Raw genomic sequence first — 22144 nt, 5'->3', positions numbered from 1 at the left:
GCACCCAGAGTTGGTCAACAGTACCGTGATGAACAGCGTCGCCGTCGGTCCCAATACGATCGTGGAACCACTGCCGCAGAGCGCGAGACTTACTGCCCCCGCCACTATTATCCTCGCCGTAATAGCAACAGTTTTGCTCCAACATCACGCTGGTGCGAATTTCAGTATCAGAACTGAATTTTTTAAATTTGCAACGACGACATCCGATGTTTCCAACAAGAAGTGTTTGGAATGTGATTCGCGATGTCCGATTTGCTTTTTGCTCTTCTTTTCCTTTGCCCCCCACCATCGATTACTACTCTTTATCTTCTACTTTCATAATGCTTAAAGGAGTCAGGGTAACTCGTCAGCAATTTGGGGACGCTGCTAACTGTATTCAAGGGAACAAGGAAGTATCCATTATCAGCGCCTGTTCACGTTTATCTTTGGGCTGCTTGGGTATGGTGCACCGGATTTCCCTCTCGAAGTTTTCCGCATTTGGTTGCGAAAATTCCAAGATTGGAAGCCTACACCTCCTTCTTACATATTTTCGACAGATAGCGGTTCCCCTCCTATACCTTACCCCTTTTATTAGCTTGCTGTGGACTACGATTGACAGCTTTTGCTTTATCTTTGTTATTCCTTTCTGCAGTTGCAGTTTCATACGGCTTACAGTTCTTTTAACCTTGATGATTCGGTGATGCGCCTCGACGTTGACAGATATTTTCGCAGATGGATGTTGCACATGTAAGATAATCTCGGTGCCTTGTTCTTGTGCTGATGCTTTGCTCTCGCTGGGAATCTTATGAAAAAGACGAAAAAAAAAATATATATTTTTCTCTTTGTACTTAAGAGGAGCGAAGGCTACCTATCTAGTTATTGTGGAATACGACCATCGGTCTCCCACGCTCAAATCTCCAGCAGATGAGAAGTTAGTGACTAACAGGCAATATTAGACCTGAATTCTTCATCCAGGCCTTAGTCGGCGAGACGGTTCATAGTGCTATTGAGTACCATACACGTAGTACCATCACGAAAAATCAGGTCAGGTCACAATATGGTATGTGACAATAGACGTAGGGACTTCAAAGTAAGTTCCCTTCTCAATTCCCCCAATATAATTGCAAATTTTATTGAAGAGCGACCATGTGTTTGAGGCTGGCGTAACTGAATCCCTCTTTTGACACTAAGGGTAAGGTTAGCATTTACAGTTACTATAATTTGTAGAGCACATACGGAGTACATTGGAGGGCAAATTGGACAGCTTTGTTTGTTTTTATTTTACTCTATTTTAGTCCGTACTTCATGCAGATTTTAGTGTTTCTACAGTACATACGGAGTCAAGGCAATTAATCCGTTCTCCGTAAGTATTCCAAGCGGCCTATGGGGAAAGCCTTGCCTCCGGCGTTACAGGAAGGAGTTGGAAATGTAACATCACGGCGTGATCCGTGTTCCCAGCGGAAGCCAAGGCCCAACTCGCTCCACTTTCCGCTCCGTCCCGCTAACACCTGCATGATTCCACTACCTACCCTCGAACATATGAACGGTCATTGTTCAAGGGTGTGATTTGGGGGGGCGCCGGCCCTCGTACTCTACCCGTACTCTTTGTTTTAAGGCTACCATCAGAGCCTGAATCATATTCGATACTTGTTAAGTGTCAAGTCAGTCACTTTAACTGTCAGATGTGTAACACTTTTATAACCTCATCAGTACTCTGCTCAAGCACCAGATGGCTTATTACATACTGAAATTTCCATTCCCAAGTTCCTTTTGTCGACTTCAAATTTCACTGGCCTTTCTCTCGCTCTCTAAAACCTACCAACTGCCCGACCCACTTCTCGCTACCCCTCGCCAGGTCTTCCGCAATAAAGTCAGCAATGTGCTCCAATTTAGTTGTATAGCCAGCCATGTTCATGATGACTTCCAAGCTTGTGCCAATCCAAGGGATCCGAGCCACCCATCTACGTGGCCACGCAGGCGGAATGTCAGCAGTGGTGAGTAAGTTATGGGGATCCGGCTCTGAGAGAAGCTCGATTCCTTCGTGCAGCGGTAGCATGATGGCGATGCAAACGAGAGTCCAGCGAAGATCGGAGAGGGGAATAGCATTTATGATCGCTCGGGTTTCACGATGCTGTTCAACAGCAAAGTTCGGGAGGCTATGTTGATGTTTAGCATGGTGGCATTCCAAGATAAGCAACCGCAAGAGACATGCTAAAATGAATCAGGAAGCACAGAATACTCACTAGCTACCAATTGTACGTCTCGGCTGTTCCACGTTTGGCGGAGATGTGGAGGCCTTTCCTTGTTGAGACTTCTCATCGCTAGGTAGCGGATACGCCAGCTCACCGAGTCCACAAATGAACAAGGCTCGCATCGGAACTCCTCGCTCCCTGCCAATATCTACCGCAGCTTGCGAGGCAGCCCTCGCAATTTTCTGGAGCTGATGCTCTTTCCACGGCCAGACTTGGTTTCCCGCAGTGTCCACCATGGCGTCGCAATGGTGTTCGCGGATGGCCGTCTTGAGGCTCTCCGCGTCTGTGGCGTCCCCGTTAAAAACTGTGACCCGGGAACGAACGCCCTCAGGGGCCATATTGGCAAACTTCTGGGGAGAACGGACGTAAACCACAACTTGATGGCCATGGGCGAGGAGTGCCGCAACTAGGCGAATGCCTAGATTGCCTGTTGCGCCGAGGAGAATGACGCGCATTTTGATGGAAAGAAACAGAACACGGAGTCAAAAGCATGAAATAGCGAGAGCAGAGCGCTCAAGCTGGAGATGCTAAAGGAAGGGTATTTAAAGCTCCAAGGGCATCATGTAGGTTCAATTCCAGGACACAACTTCCAGTTACTTATTTCTAATAAGGTACTGTACGGAGCAGCAACACGCGCATGCGCAATGACGATGACGTGCCCAAGCGTCCATCGAAGCGGCGATCAACTGAAACTTCTTGATAAATAATGCTTTTTGCTCGCCCATTCCGGGCGCCATCTTTGCCGTCAACATCCATCGATGATGTCGTACACTAAAAGGGGGGAAGTCGCCAAGCCGGACGGGTACCTACTTGCTCTCGGCGCCCGGGTCCAAGAATCTCCGAAGAGCCGCGCACACAACAGCCTTGTCCCGAGCCGCGATCCGCCAGCCGCACCCCGGGGTTCGCACAGCCAAGGCCCAAGAGAAGCACAATCACGTCGAGATCCGTCACTCTCTTCACGGGCTGCCAGGTCGCCCGTCTCTCCCGCTCGTCGACCACTTTCCCAATGCCCAACTCGCGCTTGCCGTCTCCACCCTCAGCTCAGATCCCCTCTGCCTCGTCGCTCTCCACGGTCTCCGATACGCTCCATCTTCTTTATCACCATAACAAAAACCAACACCGGAGCGCCAAATGGTTTAAATGGCTGGGGATCTTGAAGCGATGGACGAATAGGTTAACCCTCGAGCTTCAGGTTGCTGAAGCTCAAGGCCATCTGGATTTGGCCTTTGATGATGAGGAGGCTGGTGGTATCCGGAGTGTGATGGCCCACATGGGACGGAATATCGTTCCCCGATGTTATGGGTGCGTGCATATCTTGTTGTCTATATTCTCGTTTCCAACTCGAGGACACAACTCAGTCCACCCTGACCACGGTCGAGCACTGATTCCTCTTATGCCAGTGCGTTCTCCACCATAATCGCCGACAAACAGTTCTCCGCCCTGGGCGTGGTACTTCTATCCGCGTTGGCGGAGATAGCTGGCTTGATAAAAATGCCAGGTTTGGAAGGCGGCTTCCTCCCAGCAGAAGCAGTGGCTTCGCGATTGGATATCTCTGTGGCAGCAACTATTGATGACGCCAGCGTGCCGATACATGAGCCAGAAAATGAGAGACACGGTCAAGAGGATATTGGAGAAGTGATCGGTCGTTCTGAAATCGCTGAAGGTTCGCTGCCTAGACCTTCAGAAAAAGAGGAATCCGAGAGTCAACCAAATGTCTTTGGAGAACCCTTAGAAACCAGGACTAAAAAGGGTAAGAAAAGAAGATTGGAACGAGACGAAAACCTTTCGGAGGAAGATGTCTCCGCGATATCACAAAGGCATGTGAAGGACATACAGGCTCCTAGCCTGGTCAAAGTGAAAGAGAAAGAGAGGAAGAAGAAAAAGAAGAAAGGCAATGCAATTGATGATATTTTTGGTGATCTGGCATGAACAAGGCCATGTACTTTTGAAGTTTGCGATACCCCTGTACATATATACATTTATTTCATGAGGTCTATGATACATCTAATTCTAAGCTAAGGGAACTATTGTTATACACAAAACAACCGCATAGCAAGTGAAAGTCTTTGAACCAGAAAATCTTTTCAGTGAGCCCAGCAAACCAACGGAAGAAACAACAAAAACTCATTAATTATAGAGCAGCCTCAAAAGGCCCTCCCCGAACAAAATATTAACCACGACATGGTGCCCCAATGCCCATGCTGCACTGTAAAGGAATTTGGGTGAGAATACGGTCCAGATGAACAAATGTGCTCTGAGAACTGTACATGCTACCATCACAGCTAACAAACTTGTAGCTGTAAATAAAGTCCACAGTTGAAGGTGAATGTCTCCGGGTGTCTTCAAATTTTGATTCTTCATTCGAAGCATGCACTGCGTGGCAGATACCCACCAGATAGGGCCGGCCCAGTTGCCGACGAATGTGAGGATTCCAACCAAAACGACATTGTAGCTGCCGATCCCGTTGTAGGCGTTTGATAGATCAATAGATGATATAGCATTGGAACCACCAAGAGCAAAAAACGCAGTGTATTGCATCAAAAGAGACGTGATGGCGATTTCGGAGTGGGATAGGCTCATAGATAAGAGGAGGTCGTATTGAAGTTGGAAGATTCCAAAGAGAGGGACATTGGTGGCCCGGGACTGGGAGAGAAGGAAAAGACTCAGTATAGCGTGGAATGTAGACGACCAATCTAACATTATGTTAGTCTTTTTCAGGTGAGAGGGACCCACAAGCTTACCTGCTCGCCTTCGATATTGCAAGCCCCGGCTTGCTTTAAATTTTGCAAAGGCACCATAAAGCAGTGCCCCGCATAGCCCAGCAAAAATGAATCGGGCTTGGAAAAGAAGAGAAAGGCTTTGCACACTTCCCACCAAAGATGAAAGGAGCGGAGTGTGGCGGATTAGTTCTGGTGCATCAGCTGACGTAAACGCGGCCTTGAATATGAAAGCAAAACTTGTTAATGGAAGATAAAGTGCCGATGCAATATTGACTTTGCGGCCTTCCAAATCTAAAGGTTTAAGTCGCTGGTAAACATCGGTATACGTAAAAAGAGCCAATATCCATAGAATATTAGGATGGTTGGAAAAGAATGTTGTGGCAATGTCGGGTTCGGCAGCGAACTTTTGCCCTGTTTGATTCCAGCGTCTGGCAATTCGGGATAAAGCCGCCAGGCACAAAGCACTACCGAATCGAAAGCTGCTAGTTGCTCGACGGCACCTAAGAATGAATTAGTTTCTTTTATTAATACGCCTGAAGGAGTCATAGCATACGTCCTGAGATATAAGTAGCATATCCATCCAGTTAACGCCCAGTACCAAAACTGTTGCTCTTCTTCCACGTAGCTGCTGGCAAACATCAAAGAAGAATAACCGGCGACCACAAGTAAAAAGTATTTCATGTCTCGCGTTAATTTCAACGAAAACTTGAAAATTGAAATGAGAGACAATAGAACCGCCATAAATGCTACCGCTGTGCCCTGATATAGCCTGGTCACAGTATAGTTACTCGAAGCATTGCTCATAATGCGTTGAGCTGCGCGACAAAACTCAATAAGCGACGTTTCTGCATCGGGGAGAAGGGTCAAATCGGCTTTGGCTTCCTGAAAGAGCTGAGACGCCTTCTGCCATTGGCACTCAAGGTTAGATAAATCTGTCGCTAAAGTCCTTTCACCACAGTACAGCGCGGAGTGCTCATTAAACTTGGGATAGGTGGCCTTAACAACATTGAGGATTTGTCTGCCATTGTCCAGAAGAAGATGTAATCTCTCCAAGCCTATCAGAACATCAGCAGACGGAGCCTATGACCTTAGCGATTGGCGTAAAACCCACCTTGCGGCCATAGAGAAAGAAACTCTGGTATAAAAACACCTAAATTATTCAAGGGTATTGGGAATCCAAGTAAGCCTGCCAAGGTTGGTGCAATATCCGACTGCTCAACGACGTCATAAAAATTTAGGTCCTCAGACGCCACACTGGGGGATATTTTACCAGGCTGGGTTTGGCGGAATTTTGGGGATATAAAGGTAAGCGCCGCGGAGGTTTCTCCAGGAGATGCTCCTCCGTGATTTCCAGCATCGTTCATTCCATGGTCACCACACAAAACCAGGACTGTCGACGCAAGGTGATCCTGTTTTTCCATTGCAGTGTATATTTGCTTCACAATTGAATCCATTTCCCGTTGTTTGGGTATCATATATGGACTGGCTCTCATCAGGCTGCAAGTCCACTTAGCCAAGTTCTATTTGGTTACATACCTGAATGGGCCAGCCTTGTGGCCAATATGATCAAGGCCAAGATAATGCATGATCATTGCCGACCAATCGTCATTTTGTAACTCTTCAGGCACATGGCGCGTAACATTATTATCCACTTCGACAAAATCCTAACACAGGTCAGCTTCCTTGTCTTTTCTTTTTTCAAGGCAAAGGCTTTCAGGTTATACGAACGGAGACAAAGAAGCTGGTAGTCCCGTCATGCCTGTCAAACATTCCGGGAAAGAGCTTTAGCCACGTATCATCGCCATACATAATTAGCCGCCCACCAGGACGGCGTTTGATTTGCGCCAGCCATGTGTCTTGATGAGCTAGGGTGGATGTTGTGTCAGATTCTGCAAAGTTGAGGATTACATCTAGAAACGACGGCACTGATCCAGTCGTAATAGCTTTCACTCGTGGCATCGTAATTGTTGGAGAGCTTGCATGGGCAGTGAAAGGCAACGCGGCGCCATTTCTTATCAATCTGTGTGGTGTCAAAATACTCCTATACAATGCATTGCAGCTTCACTGACCCCTGCGTGAATTCAAATCCTGAATTGTTTGAATATACAAAATCACTATCCAGACATGTCGTAAGGAAATGCATAGAAATAAGATATCGGGGTCATTTGTAGTATACCTGCGCAGGGCATCAACGACCATAAATATGGCCCTATCAAAGACAGGAGAAGGCCGTGAGCCATCTTCGTTAAAGGCAGCAAGGCCAGGAAGAAATGGCTTATAAGGAAAAAAGCCACTGGCAAACAGCACAAGAGAAATAGGAAAGATGAGAACCGACACCAATGCCGCGGTTGTCTTTGAAGTGTTAGTTGTCATCTTCACAAATTGCATGGAAGGGTGATGGCAGTTGCAATTGCAGGCAAGACTTCATCCCATTCCTCAGAATGTCCTTGAACCCCAAACATCATCTCAGAACCAATTGACATGGGATTAATCAACAACAGTCCGCAGAGATGATGCCCAAGCCTATGTCCAACATCGCATTCCTTGCATGGATGTTTTGCGACTAGCGTTGGCCCGAGCCCCTTTTTGGCTCACCTGATTTGCCGATATTCACCGCCTATTAAGATAAAGCATATCGCTCTCTGTGCTCCGAAGTACCACTCATATTTACTCTTCGGACGAACCTTCTCGGAGAATACATGCTTGGCCGACCGCTATCAGATGAAAATATAATTGAATCATTGCATTTTGACTTCAGAGTTTCTACTATTGAAGTACTGGGAAGTCGATCTCGATTCGCTAATCCCTAAGAAAAATTATATTGAACATAGCTGAACGCTTTTGATATTCCCTCCGTTATCCCAAACTCCATTAAAACCAAATGCCTCTAGTATTCGTGAGCGCGATCAAAGAATCGAGAGAGCACCATAACCGGTTTATACATCGTCATTTCTTTTTAGACGACCTCTTCACCTTGCCAGGGTGTGGTTTAAACGTAATTGAAGGCCGTGTCTTTCTGCGGACTCTTTTTTGGATTCGGCCCGTACCACTGGACTCTGGCTTGGAACCACCAGAATTCTCATCAATGTCCATATCTGTTTACGAGCGAACTGGTATTAGTCGCAGTTATAAATGAAGGTTGATAGCGGGGTACTCACTAGTTGAAGCGTGATCTAGCTTTTCTAAACAGCAACAAAATGTCAAATTTTGCTTCTAGACTATACGAATAGAAAGCGTAGGAACGAACCGATCAGATTAAAATCTGCATCTGCCATATCTGTATCCTTCACAGAAGTCTTGGAGGCCAATTCTTGAAGCTTCGCCGAAAGTCTTTCTGTTCTTTGGTCCGCAACAGGCCCAAACACTTTGGCTCGTAGGTTTGCCTTATTACGCTTTTTAACGCTTGACCGAGCGCCTTTTGCCATGGTGCTTCGGCTGTAGGACGGATGGATTGGCTTTCGCGCGAGTAACGGGTTCACGGAGGGTTCGAAAAGAGGTTGGCTATGGATTAGGCAGCAGGCAAGTAGGGTAAATGCCAATCTATAAATTGAATATTTGCTTCAAAAATAAGTATTGTAGAGGAAGAGGTTTGCTGTTCCGCGATCTTTTCATGCACCCGTCTTCATGCCGCCGTGCTTTTTTTTGACCAGCGGAAAAGCAACGAACGATGATTATATAATCACAATAGGCCGCTCTTATGTCATCCATCCTTCACGCTCGCAGGCTGAATGTCTTCATAGAAGCTTCCGGCGTGAAGAATAGGCTAGCAAAATTCACAGCGCCTGGGGGACACTGGATCTAACTGTGAGAATTCCTTACGGTTGTATATCTATTCCCACCATGCTCTTGTGCACCCTCTTTGCATTTCATCCTGTTCTCCTGGAAGGTGTTTGATCTCCAGGAGCTCCACATCCACCTTCTGGACTTTGCAACCTATCCCGGATCTCTTGGGTCTCCCTTTGATCACGAGGAGGAGGAGCTGTTATTTTAAAAATGCCTGGAGTTTCTGAAGCAGAAATACAGACCGTGACTGGTCTTATTAAGTCTCTACTCAATGCGCAGCTTAAATCTATCTTGCGACACGAGCACCTTGCTGTATCTGGGGTGAAAAATGTCCTTCAGTTCAGGATACTTAACCGTGAGTTCCCGGTCATCCCAGGTTTAGGCTTTAGGCCTATAATAACACTTGAGAGGAACATAGATCTGCACAGAATGTCCCAAAGCCCAGTAGAGTTTGATCGGATCAGGAGATATATTTACTATGTTGCCCAACACCCGATGCCGACCGCCCCTACGCCCTCTCCATCATCGTTCACACAACCTCCTCATTCCGCTCCTCAACCCTTACCAGCCCATAGACCTCCTTATTCTACAACTATGACCCCATCTCATGGCGTGGCAATTGGTAGTACCTCTTACCCCCTTACGAGATATAGAAAACCCGGTTAACCATGAGCCAGGGCGCTTGAGTTTCAAGGAGAGTCCTTTTTTCACGATACTTGAAACATTGACACCTGTTGTGGAGTGCAAAAGTAGGGGGAATATTGTCCCACTATCCTGTATTAGCCCACTAATTGCTACTTAGTTCGTGAAAGCACAAGGGAGACTGTTGAACTTAAGGTCAATTTCAGTGAAATGATGGCCTCTCGATTGCAGAGTGAGCCTGACTTGCGAGTCATGGTTTACTGCGCGGGAGACAACGGTTTAAATCACTACTCCCGATCAGATATCGCATTTCCCCACCAGGTTGAGCTCAAGGTTAACCTTGATGATGTAAAGATAAACTTGCGAGGCTTGAAGAATAAACCTGGGACAACTAGGCCGGCAGATATCACGAATTTCATCCGCAAAAAGCCGGGCTATACAAACTACGTCTCTATGACTTATGCCCTTACACAAAAGGCAAGTTACTAGAAATTTTGGCATTAAGGGTTGCTTATAGTAACTGTGTCGCAGAAGTTTTTTGTTGTTGTTAACCTAGTTAAGAAGCATTCGGTCGATGAACTCGTCGAGAGACTTAAAAGGAGGACGATTATCACCGCCGAACAGGTAATCCGGGAAAGTAAGAGGACCCTTGGTCTTAACGGGCTCGTATACTGTTGATTCCTGACGGATTTTTAGTGAAAAACAAAGCTGCGGATACCGATATTGTGGCAACATCAAGCGTTATGTCCTTAAAATGCCCCTTGTCGACTCTACGTATCACGGTTCCTTGTCGCACTGTGCTCTGTACTCACAACCAGTGCTTTGATGCTACATCTTTTCTGCAGCTGCAAGAGCAGGCCCCCACTTGGACTTGTCCTGTCTGCAACAAGTCCACGTCATTTGAAGGCCTTCAAATTGATCAGTTAGCCTCCCTTATATCTGATCCGCTAGGATTTAACTGATCAATATTCAGATATGTTGATAACATCCTCAAAGCCACATCCTCTGACACGGATCAAGTCACTATCGAACCCAACGGCAATTGGTCCAATCCTGAAGATAAAACAATTGAAACCCAAGGTCCCACTCCCGCTGATGACGGAGACGATGATCTGGTCGAAATCCGCGATTCTCGCGTCTTAACTCTCAAGCAAGAACCTACTCCGTACTCACTTCCGTTCCAGTCTTCAGTCACCCCAACTCGCTCCTCACGTGAACCGTCATCGGTCTCATCGGCACCGCGCCCATCAACTAACAAGCGTCCTGCAAGTCAGGTTATTGATTTGACAGGAAGCGACGACGAAGAGCCACCCCGCCCATCAAAACGACCTGCTTACAATCATAACCCATCTCTCAACGGATTTCGTCGGCAGAGCTATGACTACCGTGCGGGCGGTAATTACGGAAATACACAATCTCCTCTTTCAAACTCTTACAGCAGCTATTGATTCGAGTCAAAAAACATCGACATTGCGTCCACTGTTGATCTGCGAACCAGCAGCTTGTTCGACTTTATCTCAGTTCATTTGCAGGTTTTCATCCGAGGAGTTTCAAGGAGGGCCTTCTATTCTGGCCTAAAGGCCGCCTAGCGGCGTGTAAATAGGATATTGAAGGGAGTTATGTGGGTAACTAGGTTTTTTCTGTGTGATATCCATTTTGTTCAAGGATAGGAAATGGATATTGTTGCATTTCAGAGTGCGGTATGGCTTTTCCGACATGGTGGTGGCGCTGATTATATGTACATACACACATAAAGTAGCTACTTCAGGCTATAATATTCTACGAGACTAAAATTTCTAGAGTTTCGGCTTTATTTACGTTACCTCTTCTATCTCAAGTCTCGAGTCGGTTTTGGGTGTGAGGAGTTGGGTTATGCGAAGCTTTTAGGATGCAGACCAGTGATTAGTTAGCTGGAGACCGAAATTAGGGCGGAAATTCAGGAACCTAAACGTCGTCACTGGACATTACCACCGGCTGGATGCTCCCACGGGCTTCAATTAAAGATATCGAGCTTTGCATTCCGATGCTCTCCTGCAATTCTCACACTCTACAGAGTATCTAAACTACAAGTTCCATAACCAGTCCAACATACAAGTTATTGTATACCCTGGGCTACTCCACCCCTTGCTCCGTTCATTCACAACTTCCCTGCAGCGGATTTCCACCTTCCTCTTCCACCTCCGCTTCCACTTCTCGCGCCTTTAAACGAATCTCGGCTTCACAATGTCCTTCGACACCACTCCTACGCCCTCTTTTAGCGCGTCCGATCCTCACGCCCGCTTCCTGAATTCCTCATGTCTCGATCTGCTCCTCATCGAGCTCGTGCCCATGGCAGAGCGGCTAGTTCAAGAGCTGGAAGCTAACAATGCTCCGGACGGAGCGAATGGCGCAAAAGTATTAGAAGAAGAGGAGCTGCGCGAAGCTACGTTTTATAGATTGGAAAGTCTGGGATACAGGGTTGGACTGGGGCTGGCGGAACGGTGAGTTCGTTCTCCCCATATCCTTGGACGAAACCCAACGATCAGCGCGGGAAACAGGAGGAACTGGGCTTGTAACTGAGCAAGCAGATCTCTACGAGTTATGAGGTGTTGCAACTAGTCTCTCAAAAACTTGACGTGATTTTCCGCCCCTGGTCAGTGGAAGTATTCGTTCGCATTGGCTAGGTAGAAACAGAGCTATTGTCGACGCTTCTGACTCCTGTCCTCTCTCACGCTCACTCCTATCCCATATATCCTTTTGATCCGCTTTAAATTATATAGTCCATCACTGATTCATTGTCTCTAGATTCTCCCGCGATCGCCCCCGCTTCACTGATAACCTAGATGTAATCAAGTTCCTCTGCAAGGACATGTGGACAATCCTCTTCAGAAAGCAGGTAGACAATCTCAAGACGAACCATAGAGTATGGCCAACAACTCTCCTCATCCATTCGTTTCTATTAACGTAATTTGAATTATACAGGGTGTCTATGTTCTCACAGATAATTCTTTTAAACCATTCCAGCGCATGAGTATGGTTGTTAGGAGTGAAGCAGTTACAAGAGCGCAATCAGTATGTTTCACTACACCCATCTACATATGATATTTTGCCTGCTAACTTTACATGCAGTATCTCTGGTTTCCATGCGGTATAATTCGCGGGGTATTAGCGAGCCTAGGTATTAGTGCTACAGTTCAAGCCGAATCGGCAGACTTACCAGGCGCGACGTTTCAGATCAAGACGACGCAACTGAAGTCATGAAGATCATGGTGAAAACATTTACGCTGCAAGTTCCGGAGATGATACCCCTATCTTAAACTTTCTACTTCGCCTACCACGATCCGAGACATGTACATGACCTAGAGGGTACCCTGAAGGTAAAGTTTCGAGAGTTATTACAATTTTATTCATTTGCTTTCGGTATATCTACCTACACGATGACCCCGCCGTCGATTCGAGAACGCCATTCATCCAGCTTGTTACCTTCGATTTACAACCTATCAGAAAGTCAGCAATTAGCAAAGTATTCTCACTTGGCGCAACGACGACTACCCATTAGAAATAATGGGTGGAAATGGGTCGATGGGTTGCACAAACGGTAGTGGTCAATCGGACTACATAGTCTCAACCAAGGCGGCAGGTAGTTTACTTTTGTGGAGGGTTCTTGACAAAGTCAATTCCTTTCTCGATGTTGCCCTTGAGGCCCTTGTAGCAGACGTCTAGAAGCTGCTTCTCCTTCTCCGTGGCGCCATCGAGGATATCGATAGCCTTCTCGGCACCAGAGGCCTGGATATATTGTCAGAAATCCACAAAATATCAAATAATTCTACTGGACTCACTCCAAGCTCAACTGGGGTTGAGAAGAATTCTAATCCGGTCTTCTTGATGATAGAATCACCACCCTGAACTCCCGGAAGATAGACGAAAGTAGATTCGACGATGCCCTTCTGGCCCTTAACAGCCTTGATGACACTCTCCGCAAATCTATTTGGGTCAATAATGATTCTCACCCGCACATACATAGTTTGGTACTCCAAACGTACCGGAATCCTGCCCATGCCATAGACAGAGTGGCCGATCCGGCGCCACTCTTTGCCTTGACGACCTCGTCTCCACCAAATTGAATACCTATTCCGAGGTTCAGCGATTTTCTATTGCATTCGTATCGTAATCATGCACTCACGGTTCACAAGGGCATCATATCTGTCTGCTGGGACGGTGAACGCAGGCTTGGCCTGGCTAAACATTGGGACAATGGTCTCGCCAGAATGACCGCCGATAACAGGGATCACGGTGTCAGCGGGGTTCTTCTGGCCGTTGAACTCCTGAGAGAAGGTTTCAGCACGGACGACATCCAAGGTGGTGACACCGAAGAGTTTCTTGGGGTCGAAGACGCCCGCCGCCTTCAGGACCTCGGCGGCAATCGGAACGGTAGAGTTGACAGGATTAGAGATGATAAGAACGAAAGCCTTGGGGCAGTAATCGGCGACGCCCTGGACCAATTCCTTGACGATACCAGCATTGATCTTGAAAAGATCATCGCGAGTCATACCAGGCTTGCCTGCGGGGAAGCATCAGTAACGACTTGGTGATCGCCATAGGGGCGGAGAACATACGGGGGATTCCAGCAGGAATAACGACAAGATCGGTCCCAGTAAGGGCTTTCTTCAAGCCATCATCATCTTTGAGAAATCCAGACGTTTTCTGTATGACTTTGTGAGCAATTCTATGACCCCTCGTGTTACCCCGCATCCCAGGTATTTACTCACAGCAACGGAGGAAATGTGAGACAAATCGGCAGTAACGCCAGGAGTGTTAACAACATCAAAAAGAGCAAGTTCATCAACCAAAGGGCAAATCTTCAAGAGGAGGGAAAGGGGCTAGATGAATGTATCATATCAGTCAAGAGGTCCTAAGCCGCGGAACTATGGATAACAGACTCACCTGGCCAATGCCGCCAGAAGCACCAAGAACAGCTAGATTAACGTTAGAAATGCATTTCCAATGCCATCCACAACAATTTGGCGTTCTTAATCAATCTCACCAGCCTTCATTGTTGTTGTGTTAGAGAGCAAAGGGGTGCGGGGTATATTGGAGTGAGATAATGTTGTTGGAGCTCCCAAAACCTGTTAGAAGAAGATTGATAAGAACACAGAACTACGGCTAGCAGAACCAAGTGGTGCACTCACTAGAGGAGGGTGGAATTGAAGGTGAGAATAACAGAGAAATAGATGGAGTGGGACAAAGAGGAGAACCGGAAGTTTGGGGTTTAAAGCAAAGGGAGTTGGATCGGGAGGAAGTTTCCAAGTCACATGTTCTAGGCCAAGGAGGGGCTCTCAAGCTGATAACTGAAGCAGATCGCTGTTGGGTGGGGGGGAAGAGGCACTATCGGGAAGCCAATTCTGCCCTGGAATGCGGGCTTGTGTGCAGCACTATGACATACATGGTCGCCCGTTGTTTTCGAGGGCCACTGGAATATAGCCGAGCCTGACTCCGCTTCCGATATTTTCCCCTAGCCTTTTAATCATTGCGTCTTGCCTGAGGATCAATCCTTAACCGGAATTTCCAATTCACTTCCACCCCAAAATATGACGGCAGAGTTTTGCTTTACGCTGTCAAATAAATTAGGTCCTGACCACCTTGGTAGCTTAATGTGTTCTTCATTGGATCGTAAGACAAACTCGCTACCAAACATGTAAGACATCCTCCGTACGGAGTACAGTAGTTCGGATACGCCCTTTAGTCTATGGAACACAAACAAAACACAGAACATAGGAAATGAAATCATTGCAATTTGAAGACATGCAATGCCTAAATTGATTCGAGAAAATCCATCACGGGAACAGCTACGTCCCCCTTGGGCAATGTCTACCATACAATCCTTTCCAGGTCCATCTCCAACTAACCAGGAGATAACATTTTGCACCAAAACATCATAGAAGCCCCCGGGTGCCAAATGCCGGCACCGTTCCTCCAGGTGAAAAAAAACTCCCTGTCCATAAGCAATGTTTTCATGGTGCAAACAAAAAGAAAAAAGAAGTGAGGACCCTTTTCTCCGCACTGTATCGGATAGATGTGATTCTCTCGTTTCATTCATTCAAGATTTCTTCAAATTTACTCCGCCTTCTCAGCAGCCTTGCGGGCCTTTGCGCCTCTTGGCTTCCTCTCTGGAGCATCCTTCTTTGGGCGCTGGCTTTGTCTGATAGCGCTGGCGCGGGCAACAGCCTCAGCACGGAGATCTGGACGATAGCCGCCCAACACGACTCGGTTGGCAACACCCTTGTAGACTCTGCAGCAGTGAAAGGGAATCGGGCATCAGCATCGTTCTCTTCCAAACGCGATCTATTTCCTCCCTCTAGTTCTCGCTAGGCAATTCTGGATGCTTACTTGCGGTTGTGGCTGGTGCCGGAGATAGGTGTGTTCACAACATTCTTAGCTGGCTGGTTGGGGTTGCCAGGCCTCTTCGTGGAAACGGTGAGGCCGTTGTTCTCAGCAGCTTGGATTCCGACAGCCTGAATTGGGACTTCTGTGAGTACCGATACTTCGCAACCCCACCAGGAATTCAACTACCAACCTTGTTGCTGGAGAAGCCGGAATACTAGATCACATAATGTCAGCTGTTTTCAAACCCCGCAGGAGCCACTGATTAAAACTGACCTTGCGAGTGTGAACGTTGGTCAAGTTCAGAGGGTCACGAGTAAACCTGGCACCACCCCCAGACTTGCGGTTGACCAAGAAAGAGTTCTGGGAGCCTGTCATACGAAACAGAACCGTTAGAATCTCGCCAAAGTGCCTGCTTGAGCCAAAATTGGAGTCCTTCATCCCGTGGGCCGAATTTCATTGGAGGGGCGATAGGCTACATACGAACAATCTCCCAGACGAGGTCCTCAGAAACGTTGGGTCTTCCGGCAGCGGCCATTGTGAAATATCGTCGTAGGCGATTTGTTATGCGTAGAGAATGAGGACGTAAATGGCGGGCTTCGAAGTTCTTCGCGAACCTCACTCTTACACTGCACGATTAATTGTTGTGTATTTTGAAGTCTTGGCACGGAGCGACCAACGGAGGCTTGTGATTGGCTTCGCTAACATGACCGCTTTGAGCTTAGATACACGTGTAAAAGTGCTTAGTAATCACCGAGGCGCGGGATCGGATAAACATAGCTGCGGCGGATATCGGAAGCCCAGCATCGTCATCAGAGCCATAGGCCGTTCCCAGCTTTTGCGAAGAACGTGGTTTTGAATAAATACCCTGTCCATACCTCACCCAGCATTATGACTAGCTCATGGAGTGAGCTGGACTCGGAGGATCATCAATAACTATTTTTTGAACTCTCCTTCCGCTCGTTCTGCTTTTTCATTTAGTTCCTGATTCTGACCCTGTCCCTCCCTGGGAGAGTCGCATTCATTCACTTGTCCATTTCCTTTCGAAGCGTTATATAATTTCGGGCTGCCTTGTTACTCGCGGAGATTAAGTTTCTCAGACCTAGCTCCCCGTCATAATGGCCTATCTCTTATACTCCCTGACCCTTTTCGTCCTCATTCTTGGAACAGGTATGTGCCTATATAACTGTCACCACTACGCCTCTACCAGCTTTTCGATCGCTAATCGTGACAGTAGTTCTCTATTTTACTCGTAACCGGTGGCTTCCTCTTCTGCCCGTCCCAGACTATTTCTACCAACGCCTTCCAACGACGTTCCATGGCGATGCCGAATTAGGACTTTCCTCCGCCGATTTTAGCCTTGCGTCAAACATAGAAGCAGGCGATGACCGTGGCGGCCTAGACGAGCGCGGCAAACGAGAAGTTCTGAAAATTATGAAAAGTAGACGGGTAGATTTCAACGAGGCTCGAAAGATCTATATGGAGCGACGGTTCGCGAAAAATAATATTGGACCGGATGGCATGCCTAGAGATCCCAAGTTTGTTTCATTTTCGTGATGAGGGATCTACGATGTCTCTCGCTATTTGAAATATCAATTTAACGGATTGGGAGGGAGGAAGGCGGCGTGCACTACATGGTTTGGCCTCGGTCGGGTTATAGCATCTGAAGAGGAAATGGTGAAGCGCTGCTTTTGCACTTTGATTCATCCTTGGTTTGCGATTCGAGAGCGCCTCTATATCTCCTCACACTAATGAGATATGCATCCCTCGTATATTTCCTATTGTCACAATTTCTTTGCAGCGTTTTGCGCCGAGACCGCGCTAGTTCTCAAATCCAGTCGCCCGAAATGTTTTGTTATATCATCCAATTTCCCCTCGCGATCTCCTTTAATTATATTAGTCTACATCACACGTTGCAGCGTATTTGAACCTACTCGCTAATGGAGATACCGTGGATTCATTCATCTCGCGCAATACGCTTCGCTTCCAACGTGGCAAAACAGACTTGTCTCATGGCTGCATACTCCGTATGCTCGATTTAATCGCAAATTCAACCGCGAAATGAGGCGCTGAAAGTTCGGCGGCAGGCGGCAGATATCGCTCCCCATTAGACGTTCGATATGACCTTAAAATGTTTACACTTATGCTGTGAATCATCGCTGAGCCTCTCATCGACCCCTTCCATACCCTGGTTGCTGGAATCCCGGTGGTAATTGTCCCAGCGGAGGACCATGTGTACCAACTGGAGGAGCGCCAAACCCAGGAGGCGGAGCAGGCTGGCCAAACCCCCGAGGTGGAGCAAAACCTGGAGGTGGCCCGCCATAGCCGGCTTGAGACGGTGGAGGCCGAGCGGGTAGCCCAGCAGGCGGCGTGCCTAATGGTGCCGTAAGAGGTTGTGGTGGAGGGGCCGGCCGGTGAGGTGGTTGAGGCGGCATATTCCCATATGGCGCATTGGGCGCAGGGACGCCTCTCCCAGCTCCAAAATCTGGCGGGCCTGTGCTGACGGGGCGGCTTATATCTCCATTCACAGCTGGTGCAGGAGCCATCGGCGGTGCATGCCCGCCTGGTACGTGGGGTGGTAAAACTTGAGTTTGTGGCTGGACATTGTGCTTGCGGGCTTGGGCGGCGAGCATTCTCTCTGCTTGGTCTCCGTGTCGCTCTCCCTTTCCATCTTTCTTGTAAGCATATTGAACAGATATCTCCTTGTTCATAAGATATTGTCCGTTCATATTAGCAATAGCATCGTCTGACGCCTCGAAATTAGCGAACGAAACGAATCCGTAGCCCTTTGAGAGATTGGCATCATCCCGAGCGACCTGTAGCTCAACTTTAGCATTCATCTAGTGACAAATCATGCCAAGGCATTAGGCTCACCTTTGGCATTGATATTAAAGGCCCAAATCTGCTAAAAGTATCGTATAAAACCTGCTCTGTAACCATCGGGTCCAAATTCCCGACGAAAAGCTCCGCGCCGACTTCAATGGCCTTCAGTTTGTCCGCAGACGCCTTATTGACTCGAATCGGTTTACCATAAAGGCGCACCTGATTCATAATGCGCGACGCATATTCAGCGTCTTCTTCGCTGATAAACTCGACGAAACCATACCCTTGATGTGTTTGGGTAACTCGGTCTTTCGGGAGATGGACGTTAACAATGCGGCCGGCTTGAAGCATTAGCTCCCATACTAGGCTGTCTGTCACGCGCTCATCTAGATTTCCAACGTATACCGTCGCCTCTTTGTCCTGCTCCCTATGACAAAAATTAGCCTGAGTTCTGAGCTGAGAGCTGTTTGTAGCAGCTTGTACCAATGCCTTGCCCCCGACATCGCGAATCAGATAGATCGCAGATGAAAATATTATTACTACAACAAGGAAAACGATAATTAGTAAGGCGGTACTGAAAATATGTCAGCTCCTGATTAACAGTATTCAATCTCAAGCTGCGAACTCCTCAGTGCCACTGCGACGTTTAAGTGCTGAAGTTGCTTGGTGAGTGAGCAAACGTTGCAAACTTTCCGTTGAAGAAAATGGCAAGAACTTTAAAAGTTGATTTGCAGGTTGGCCCACCCCGTATCTGACGGCCATCTCTCGCACTCTGCTTCGGATAACGAACAAGTTTGATTCTCCTATCGAAACAGCCTCTTCCTACACTCATTTTCACATCCCTCACAATGGTTCAATTTTCGGAAGAGACCAAGGTCAGCTTCGAGTGCTAACACGGCTCCACGGTGGCAGATATCACTAGGATAGAATGCTAATTTTTTTCCCTACAGGAACGTATTACCAAGGTCATTGACATTTCGAGAGTCGCAATTCACTAGTTGGTTTTGCCCCGAGATCTGATCGCTTTACGGGAAGAGCAGCCTCGACTAATGACCTCCCTTTTGCAGTGGATATCTCCCGTTGATCATGTACCTCGGTGAGAATAACTTACGCGTGGTGGCTACATGTTGTGTGCAATGGCTAATATTTTACAGGCTACACTTACAGTGAACCAAGACCACAACTCTTCAAGTACGGTTCTCGCGAGCGCCGCATGTCGAATATCACCCCCCGCTAACATTCAATATAGGCTCTTTTCACCTCTCGCATAAAAACAATCACGGGGAAACTGGGGAAAGATAGAGATGTTCCGGCGATGTCCAGGCATATACCAGTTTTATTCCAATGCGATGCACCAAAGAAAGATTGTTATGATTTATCGGGGGAGTTAAAATGCGCACCACGACGTCGTCGGAGCGACACACCGTTGCATCTTTGCTAGCCTTTCGACGTTTGCTTTTTCATCTACTCGGAGTTGGACATATGTACATTAGATTGGATATTTTAATGGGAAGTCAATGCCAATAATGTTGATTTGGTTCATATCGAAAGCTCGGGAATCCGATTCCTGTTTCAGAGGCAGCATTTGCCAGGTCAATTTATCTCGCAGTTTCAAGTGTATCCTATACGTAGCTGGTGATGCTTTTAACTCAACTTTAGAGTCAAATTACGCTAGGGAGTTAAGGCCGAATTTCATAGCTTCCGAGAATCCAGCGCAAAATTGAGCGCAAAAGCAAAATTTTCTGTAATCTGTAGAAGTCACCATAGGCGGTATAATAAGATAATTTCCTACTATCTTTATACCAATATGCGGGATTATATCGCTTGATATCCGGTGTGGAGTACAGAGTATATATGCCTATATGGTTCATATGCCAATCCGTCCGCGACGTTGGAAAAATTTTGTCAATTGACAACCACGCAACGAAGCTCGCCATCCGCGATATTACTTTTGCTCTCAGGAACACAATACGGAGAGGGGTTCATGAGCGACAAAAATGTTCTCTCGCCATCCCTGGTTGAGACGATAGCCGGGTTCACGGCTGGCGTCGTCTCGACGCTTGTTGTGCATCCGCTTGACATTGTCAAGACTCGGTTACAGGGTAAGTAACTACGAAGCTAAATAAACACACATATTAACAAAGGTTTAAGACATTTGTCCACTAATATTTGCCTATTCTCCTACTAGTGGATCGATTTTCTACCTCCCGCATCGGCAATTCTCTTCGAATTATTCGTGAAATCGGCCGTCACGAAGGGGGGCTCCGAGCGTTTTACCGTGGTCTTACTCCCAATCTTGTCGGGAATTCTGTGAGCTGGGGACTATACTTCCTGTGGTATCGCAATCTCAAAGACGCATTGAATACATTTTACGGGCCGCAGAAAAATGGGTTGGACTCTTTGGATTATTTCGTTGCGTCTGGCACCGCCGGTATGTTCACACTCACCCTCTGTTTACGTACGATATGTACCTACACGTTTATACTGACAAGACTCGTCCCAAGGAGTTCTCACTGCTGTTTTGACCAATCCCATATGGGTGATCAAAACTCGTATGCTATCAACAGGTGCTAACGTAACTGGAGCCTATCCCTCCATGACACATGGTATCCGCGAAATATACCGGTCAGAAGGGTTTAAGGGATTCTACCGTGGCATGATACCCGCTTTGTTCGGAGTTGGTCACGGTGCATTGCAGTTTATGGCATACGAACAGTTGAAACGATATCGTTCGCAGTCGATGTCCTCTGGTCTAACTACTTCCGATTCTGGCGCCGGTAAACTTGGCAACGTAGACTATTTGGCTTTGTCTGGATTGTCGAAGATATTTGCCGGAAGCGTTACTTATCCCTACCAGGTTTTGAGGGCACGCCTCCAGACGTATGACGCCGCTGGTACATATCGAGGACTCGGCGACGTGATAGCCCAAATCTGGCGTCGAGAGGGTCTCGCAGGCTTTTACAAGGGACTTGGACCTAATCTCTTCCGAGTCCTGCCCAGTACCTGGGTGACATTTTTGGTTTATGAGAATATGAGGGAATACTGTCTACAACCGTGACCGCAACCTCCTGGTTGTCACGGTCGATATCCCGTCCGAGCCCGAGTCAAATATTGATTGTGGCATTTTGCATCCATCCCTCTTCCTAAGTAATGTCTTACATCGAATACGAAAGCACATTCTATCCAACATGGAGGGAAGCCTCCCAGACTGTGTTGATTCAACCCGAGGTCAACCCTTTTGAAAGCGTAGCCTAGGTGTAGCCTTGGTCTCGTGGGCGATATAATCGCGAATGTTGCGATGTTCGTATGTCCACCAGTTGTATGGTGAGACACTAGATCTGAATTCTATGATATATCAGCTTGATATGCTTGATTAGAGAAGCTGTAGAATTTCGTGTACTCGGCACTGAGTCCTCTGCGAGCCCCTTGTTTGACTTGTTTGTCGAAGTTGGGATGACGTCACTGTCTTGGTCAATTCCAGGGCAGTTGCACTGCAACCACACGCGTCGAAGGCAGCCATATTAACTCTTCATCCACAGCGACATCCTTCGCACTGTGAGAAAATACCAGCATAAAAGGCCGAGA

General features: G+C 47.3%; 11 protein-coding genes across 13 annotated transcripts; 5 read left to right on the top strand and 6 right to left on the bottom strand.

Moving 5' to 3' along the window:
* Positions 1-1635: 1635 nt before the first annotated feature.
* D8B26_000797 (uncharacterized protein) lies at positions 1636-2686 on the bottom strand (the record flags this gene model as incomplete). Its single annotated transcript, XM_003071150.2, has 2 exons — positions 1636-2135; positions 2223-2686. The coding sequence occupies 2 exons, from the start codon at positions 2684-2686 to the stop codon at positions 1766-1768; spliced, it is 834 nt and encodes a 277-aa protein (XP_003071196.1). The 3' UTR covers positions 1636-1765.
* Positions 2687-3237: 551 nt separating this feature from the next.
* On the top strand, positions 3238-4269 carry D8B26_000796 (uncharacterized protein; the record flags this gene model as incomplete). The annotated part of the gene is made up of 2 exons (XM_003071149.2): positions 3238-3533; positions 3632-4269. 2 exons carry the CDS (start codon positions 3238-3240, stop codon positions 4158-4160), a joined length of 825 nt encoding a protein of 274 aa, XP_003071195.1. The 3' UTR covers positions 4161-4269.
* An 89-nt stretch (positions 4270-4358) lies between these two features.
* LAS21 (major facilitator superfamily transporter protein) lies at positions 4359-6910 on the bottom strand (the record flags this gene model as incomplete). Its single annotated transcript, XM_066123341.1, has 6 exons — positions 4359-4924; positions 4973-5451; positions 5505-6006; positions 6063-6448; positions 6488-6615; positions 6680-6910. 6 exons carry the CDS (start codon positions 6908-6910, stop codon positions 4359-4361), a joined length of 2292 nt encoding a protein of 763 aa, XP_065979415.1.
* An 804-nt stretch (positions 6911-7714) lies between these two features.
* D8B26_000794 (uncharacterized protein) lies at positions 7715-8576 on the bottom strand. The gene is made up of 3 exons (XM_003071147.2): positions 8199-8576; positions 8110-8133; positions 7715-8046 (listed from the first exon to the last, which is right to left on the bottom strand). Exons 1-3 carry the CDS (start codon positions 8374-8376, stop codon positions 7898-7900), a joined length of 351 nt encoding a protein of 116 aa, XP_003071193.1. The 5' UTR covers positions 8377-8576; the 3' UTR covers positions 7715-7897.
* Positions 8577-8730: 154 nt separating this feature from the next.
* Positions 8731-11164, top strand: SIZ1 (SUMO ligase siz1). Its single transcript, XM_066123340.1, has 7 exons — positions 8731-9089; positions 9153-9356; positions 9412-9483; positions 9537-9853; positions 9908-10013; positions 10073-10298; positions 10350-11164. The coding sequence occupies exons 1-7, from the start codon at positions 8945-8947 to the stop codon at positions 10822-10824; spliced, it is 1545 nt and encodes a 514-aa protein (XP_065979414.1). The 5' UTR covers positions 8731-8944; the 3' UTR covers positions 10825-11164.
* Positions 11165-11599: 435 nt separating this feature from the next.
* TRS33 (Trafficking protein particle complex subunit 33) lies at positions 11600-12616 on the top strand (the record flags this gene model as incomplete). Its single annotated transcript, XM_003071145.2, has 4 exons — positions 11600-11856; positions 12161-12278; positions 12338-12427; positions 12485-12616. The coding sequence occupies 4 exons, from the start codon at positions 11600-11602 to the stop codon at positions 12614-12616; spliced, it is 597 nt and encodes a 198-aa protein (XP_003071191.1).
* A 109-nt stretch (positions 12617-12725) lies between these two features.
* Positions 12726-14687, bottom strand: D8B26_000791 (uncharacterized protein). 3 transcript variants are annotated; one of them, XM_003071144.2, is made up of 10 exons: positions 14545-14687; positions 14400-14481; positions 14300-14331; positions 14125-14235; positions 13972-14059; positions 13539-13916; positions 13399-13483; positions 13195-13339; positions 12953-13141; positions 12726-12852 (listed from the first exon to the last, which is right to left on the bottom strand). In XM_003071144.2, the coding sequence occupies exons 2-9, from the start codon at positions 14407-14409 to the stop codon at positions 13001-13003; spliced, it is 990 nt and encodes a 329-aa protein (XP_003071190.1). In that variant the 5' UTR covers positions 14410-14481; positions 14545-14687; the 3' UTR covers positions 12726-12852; positions 12953-13000. The 3 variants fall into 3 exon arrangements, with proteins under 3 accessions (XP_003071190.1, XP_065979412.1, XP_065979413.1); XM_066123338.1 differs by having other exon boundaries at positions 12752-12852; positions 13005-13141; XM_066123339.1 differs by lacking the exon at positions 12726-12852 and having other exon boundaries at positions 12905-13141; positions 14400-14687.
* Positions 14688-15121: 434 nt separating this feature from the next.
* D8B26_000790 (uncharacterized protein) lies at positions 15122-16372 on the bottom strand. Its single transcript, XM_003071143.2, has 5 exons — positions 16220-16372; positions 16013-16107; positions 15930-15953; positions 15743-15867; positions 15122-15644 (listed from the first exon to the last, which is right to left on the bottom strand). Exons 1-5 carry the CDS (start codon positions 16272-16274, stop codon positions 15470-15472), a joined length of 474 nt encoding a protein of 157 aa, XP_003071189.1. The 5' UTR covers positions 16275-16372; the 3' UTR covers positions 15122-15469.
* A 482-nt stretch (positions 16373-16854) lies between these two features.
* D8B26_000789 (uncharacterized protein) lies at positions 16855-17293 on the top strand (the record flags this gene model as incomplete). Its single annotated transcript, XM_003071142.2, has 2 exons — positions 16855-16906; positions 16974-17293. The coding sequence occupies 2 exons, from the start codon at positions 16855-16857 to the stop codon at positions 17291-17293; spliced, it is 372 nt and encodes a 123-aa protein (XP_003071188.1).
* A 17-nt stretch (positions 17294-17310) lies between these two features.
* On the bottom strand, positions 17311-19069 carry SF3B4 (Splicing factor 3B subunit 4). The gene is made up of 4 exons (XM_003071141.2): positions 19043-19069; positions 18611-18986; positions 17671-18552; positions 17311-17621 (listed from the first exon to the last, which is right to left on the bottom strand). The coding sequence occupies exons 1-3, from the start codon at positions 19060-19062 to the stop codon at positions 17905-17907; spliced, it is 1044 nt and encodes a 347-aa protein (XP_003071187.2). The 5' UTR covers positions 19063-19069; the 3' UTR covers positions 17311-17621; positions 17671-17904.
* A 1376-nt stretch (positions 19070-20445) lies between these two features.
* D8B26_000787 (uncharacterized protein) lies at positions 20446-21808 on the top strand. The gene is made up of 3 exons (XM_003071140.2): positions 20446-20661; positions 20748-20990; positions 21064-21808. Exons 1-3 carry the CDS (start codon positions 20544-20546, stop codon positions 21615-21617), a joined length of 915 nt encoding a protein of 304 aa, XP_003071186.1. The 5' UTR covers positions 20446-20543; the 3' UTR covers positions 21618-21808.
* The last annotated feature ends 336 nt before the right edge of the window (positions 21809-22144 follow it).

This window comes from Coccidioides posadasii, chromosome 1 (genome assembly GCF_018416015.2).
Source record: "Coccidioides posadasii str. Silveira chromosome 1, complete sequence".
Classification (NCBI taxonomy): Eukaryota; Fungi; Ascomycota; class Eurotiomycetes; order Onygenales; family Onygenaceae; genus Coccidioides; species Coccidioides posadasii.
The sequence above is the reverse complement of the archived record's forward strand: the minus strand, read 5'-3'. Positions and strand labels throughout refer to the sequence as shown.

Coding starts and splice junctions, on each gene's coding strand:
- D8B26_000790 (XM_003071143.2), bottom strand. CDS start 16,274: ATGGCCGCTGCCGGAAGACCCAACGTTTCTGAGGACCTCGTCTGGGAG. Junction 15,868..15,929: donor CCGGCTTCTCCAGCAACAAG/GTTGGTAGTTGA, acceptor GTCCCAATTCAG/GCTGTCGGAATCCAAGCTGC. Junction 15,645..15,742: donor GGCACCAGCCACAACCGCAA/GTAAGCATCCAG, acceptor TCACTGCTGCAG/AGTCTACAAGGGTGTTGCCA.
- D8B26_000794 (XM_003071147.2), bottom strand. CDS start 8,376: ATGGCAAAAGGCGCTCGGTCAAGCGTTAAAAAGCGTAATAAGGCAAAC. Junction 8,134..8,198: donor TGCAGATTTTAATCTGATCG/GTTCGTTCCTAC, acceptor GTTGCTGTTTAG/AAAAGCTAGATCACGCTTCA. Junction 8,047..8,109: donor GCTAGATCACGCTTCAACTA/GTGAGTACCCCG, acceptor GCTCGTAAACAG/ATATGGACATTGATGAGAAT.
- D8B26_000791 (XM_066123338.1), bottom strand. Junction 14,236..14,299: donor CTTCTGGCGGCATTGGCCAG/GTGAGTCTGTTA, acceptor ACATTCATCTAG/CCCCTTTCCCTCCTCTTGAA. Junction 14,060..14,124: donor CTCACATTTCCTCCGTTGCT/GTGAGTAAATAC, acceptor AAAGTCATACAG/AAAACGTCTGGATTTCTCAA.
- D8B26_000787 (XM_003071140.2), top strand. CDS start 20,544: ATGAGCGACAAAAATGTTCTCTCGCCATCCCTGGTTGAGACGATAGCC. Junction 20,662..20,747: donor TGTCAAGACTCGGTTACAGG/GTAAGTAACTAC, acceptor TTCTCCTACTAG/TGGATCGATTTTCTACCTCC. Junction 20,991..21,063: donor CGTTGCGTCTGGCACCGCCG/GTATGTTCACAC, acceptor ACTCGTCCCAAG/GAGTTCTCACTGCTGTTTTG.
- SF3B4 (XM_003071141.2), bottom strand. CDS start 19,062: ATGTCGGGGGCAAGGCATTG. Junction 18,987..19,042: donor ATGTCGGGGGCAAGGCATTG/GTACAAGCTGCT, acceptor TTTTTGTCATAG/GGAGCAGGACAAAGAGGCGA. Junction 18,553..18,610: donor CTTTAATATCAATGCCAAAG/GTGAGCCTAATG, acceptor GTTGAGCTACAG/GTCGCTCGGGATGATGCCAA.
- SIZ1 (XM_066123340.1), top strand. CDS start 8,945: ATGCCTGGAGTTTCTGAAGCAGAAATACAGACCGTGACTGGTCTTATT. Junction 9,854..9,907: donor CTTATGCCCTTACACAAAAG/GCAAGTTACTAG, acceptor ACTGTGTCGCAG/AAGTTTTTTGTTGTTGTTAA. Junction 10,014..10,072: donor CGAACAGGTAATCCGGGAAA/GTAAGAGGACCC, acceptor ACGGATTTTTAG/TGAAAAACAAAGCTGCGGAT.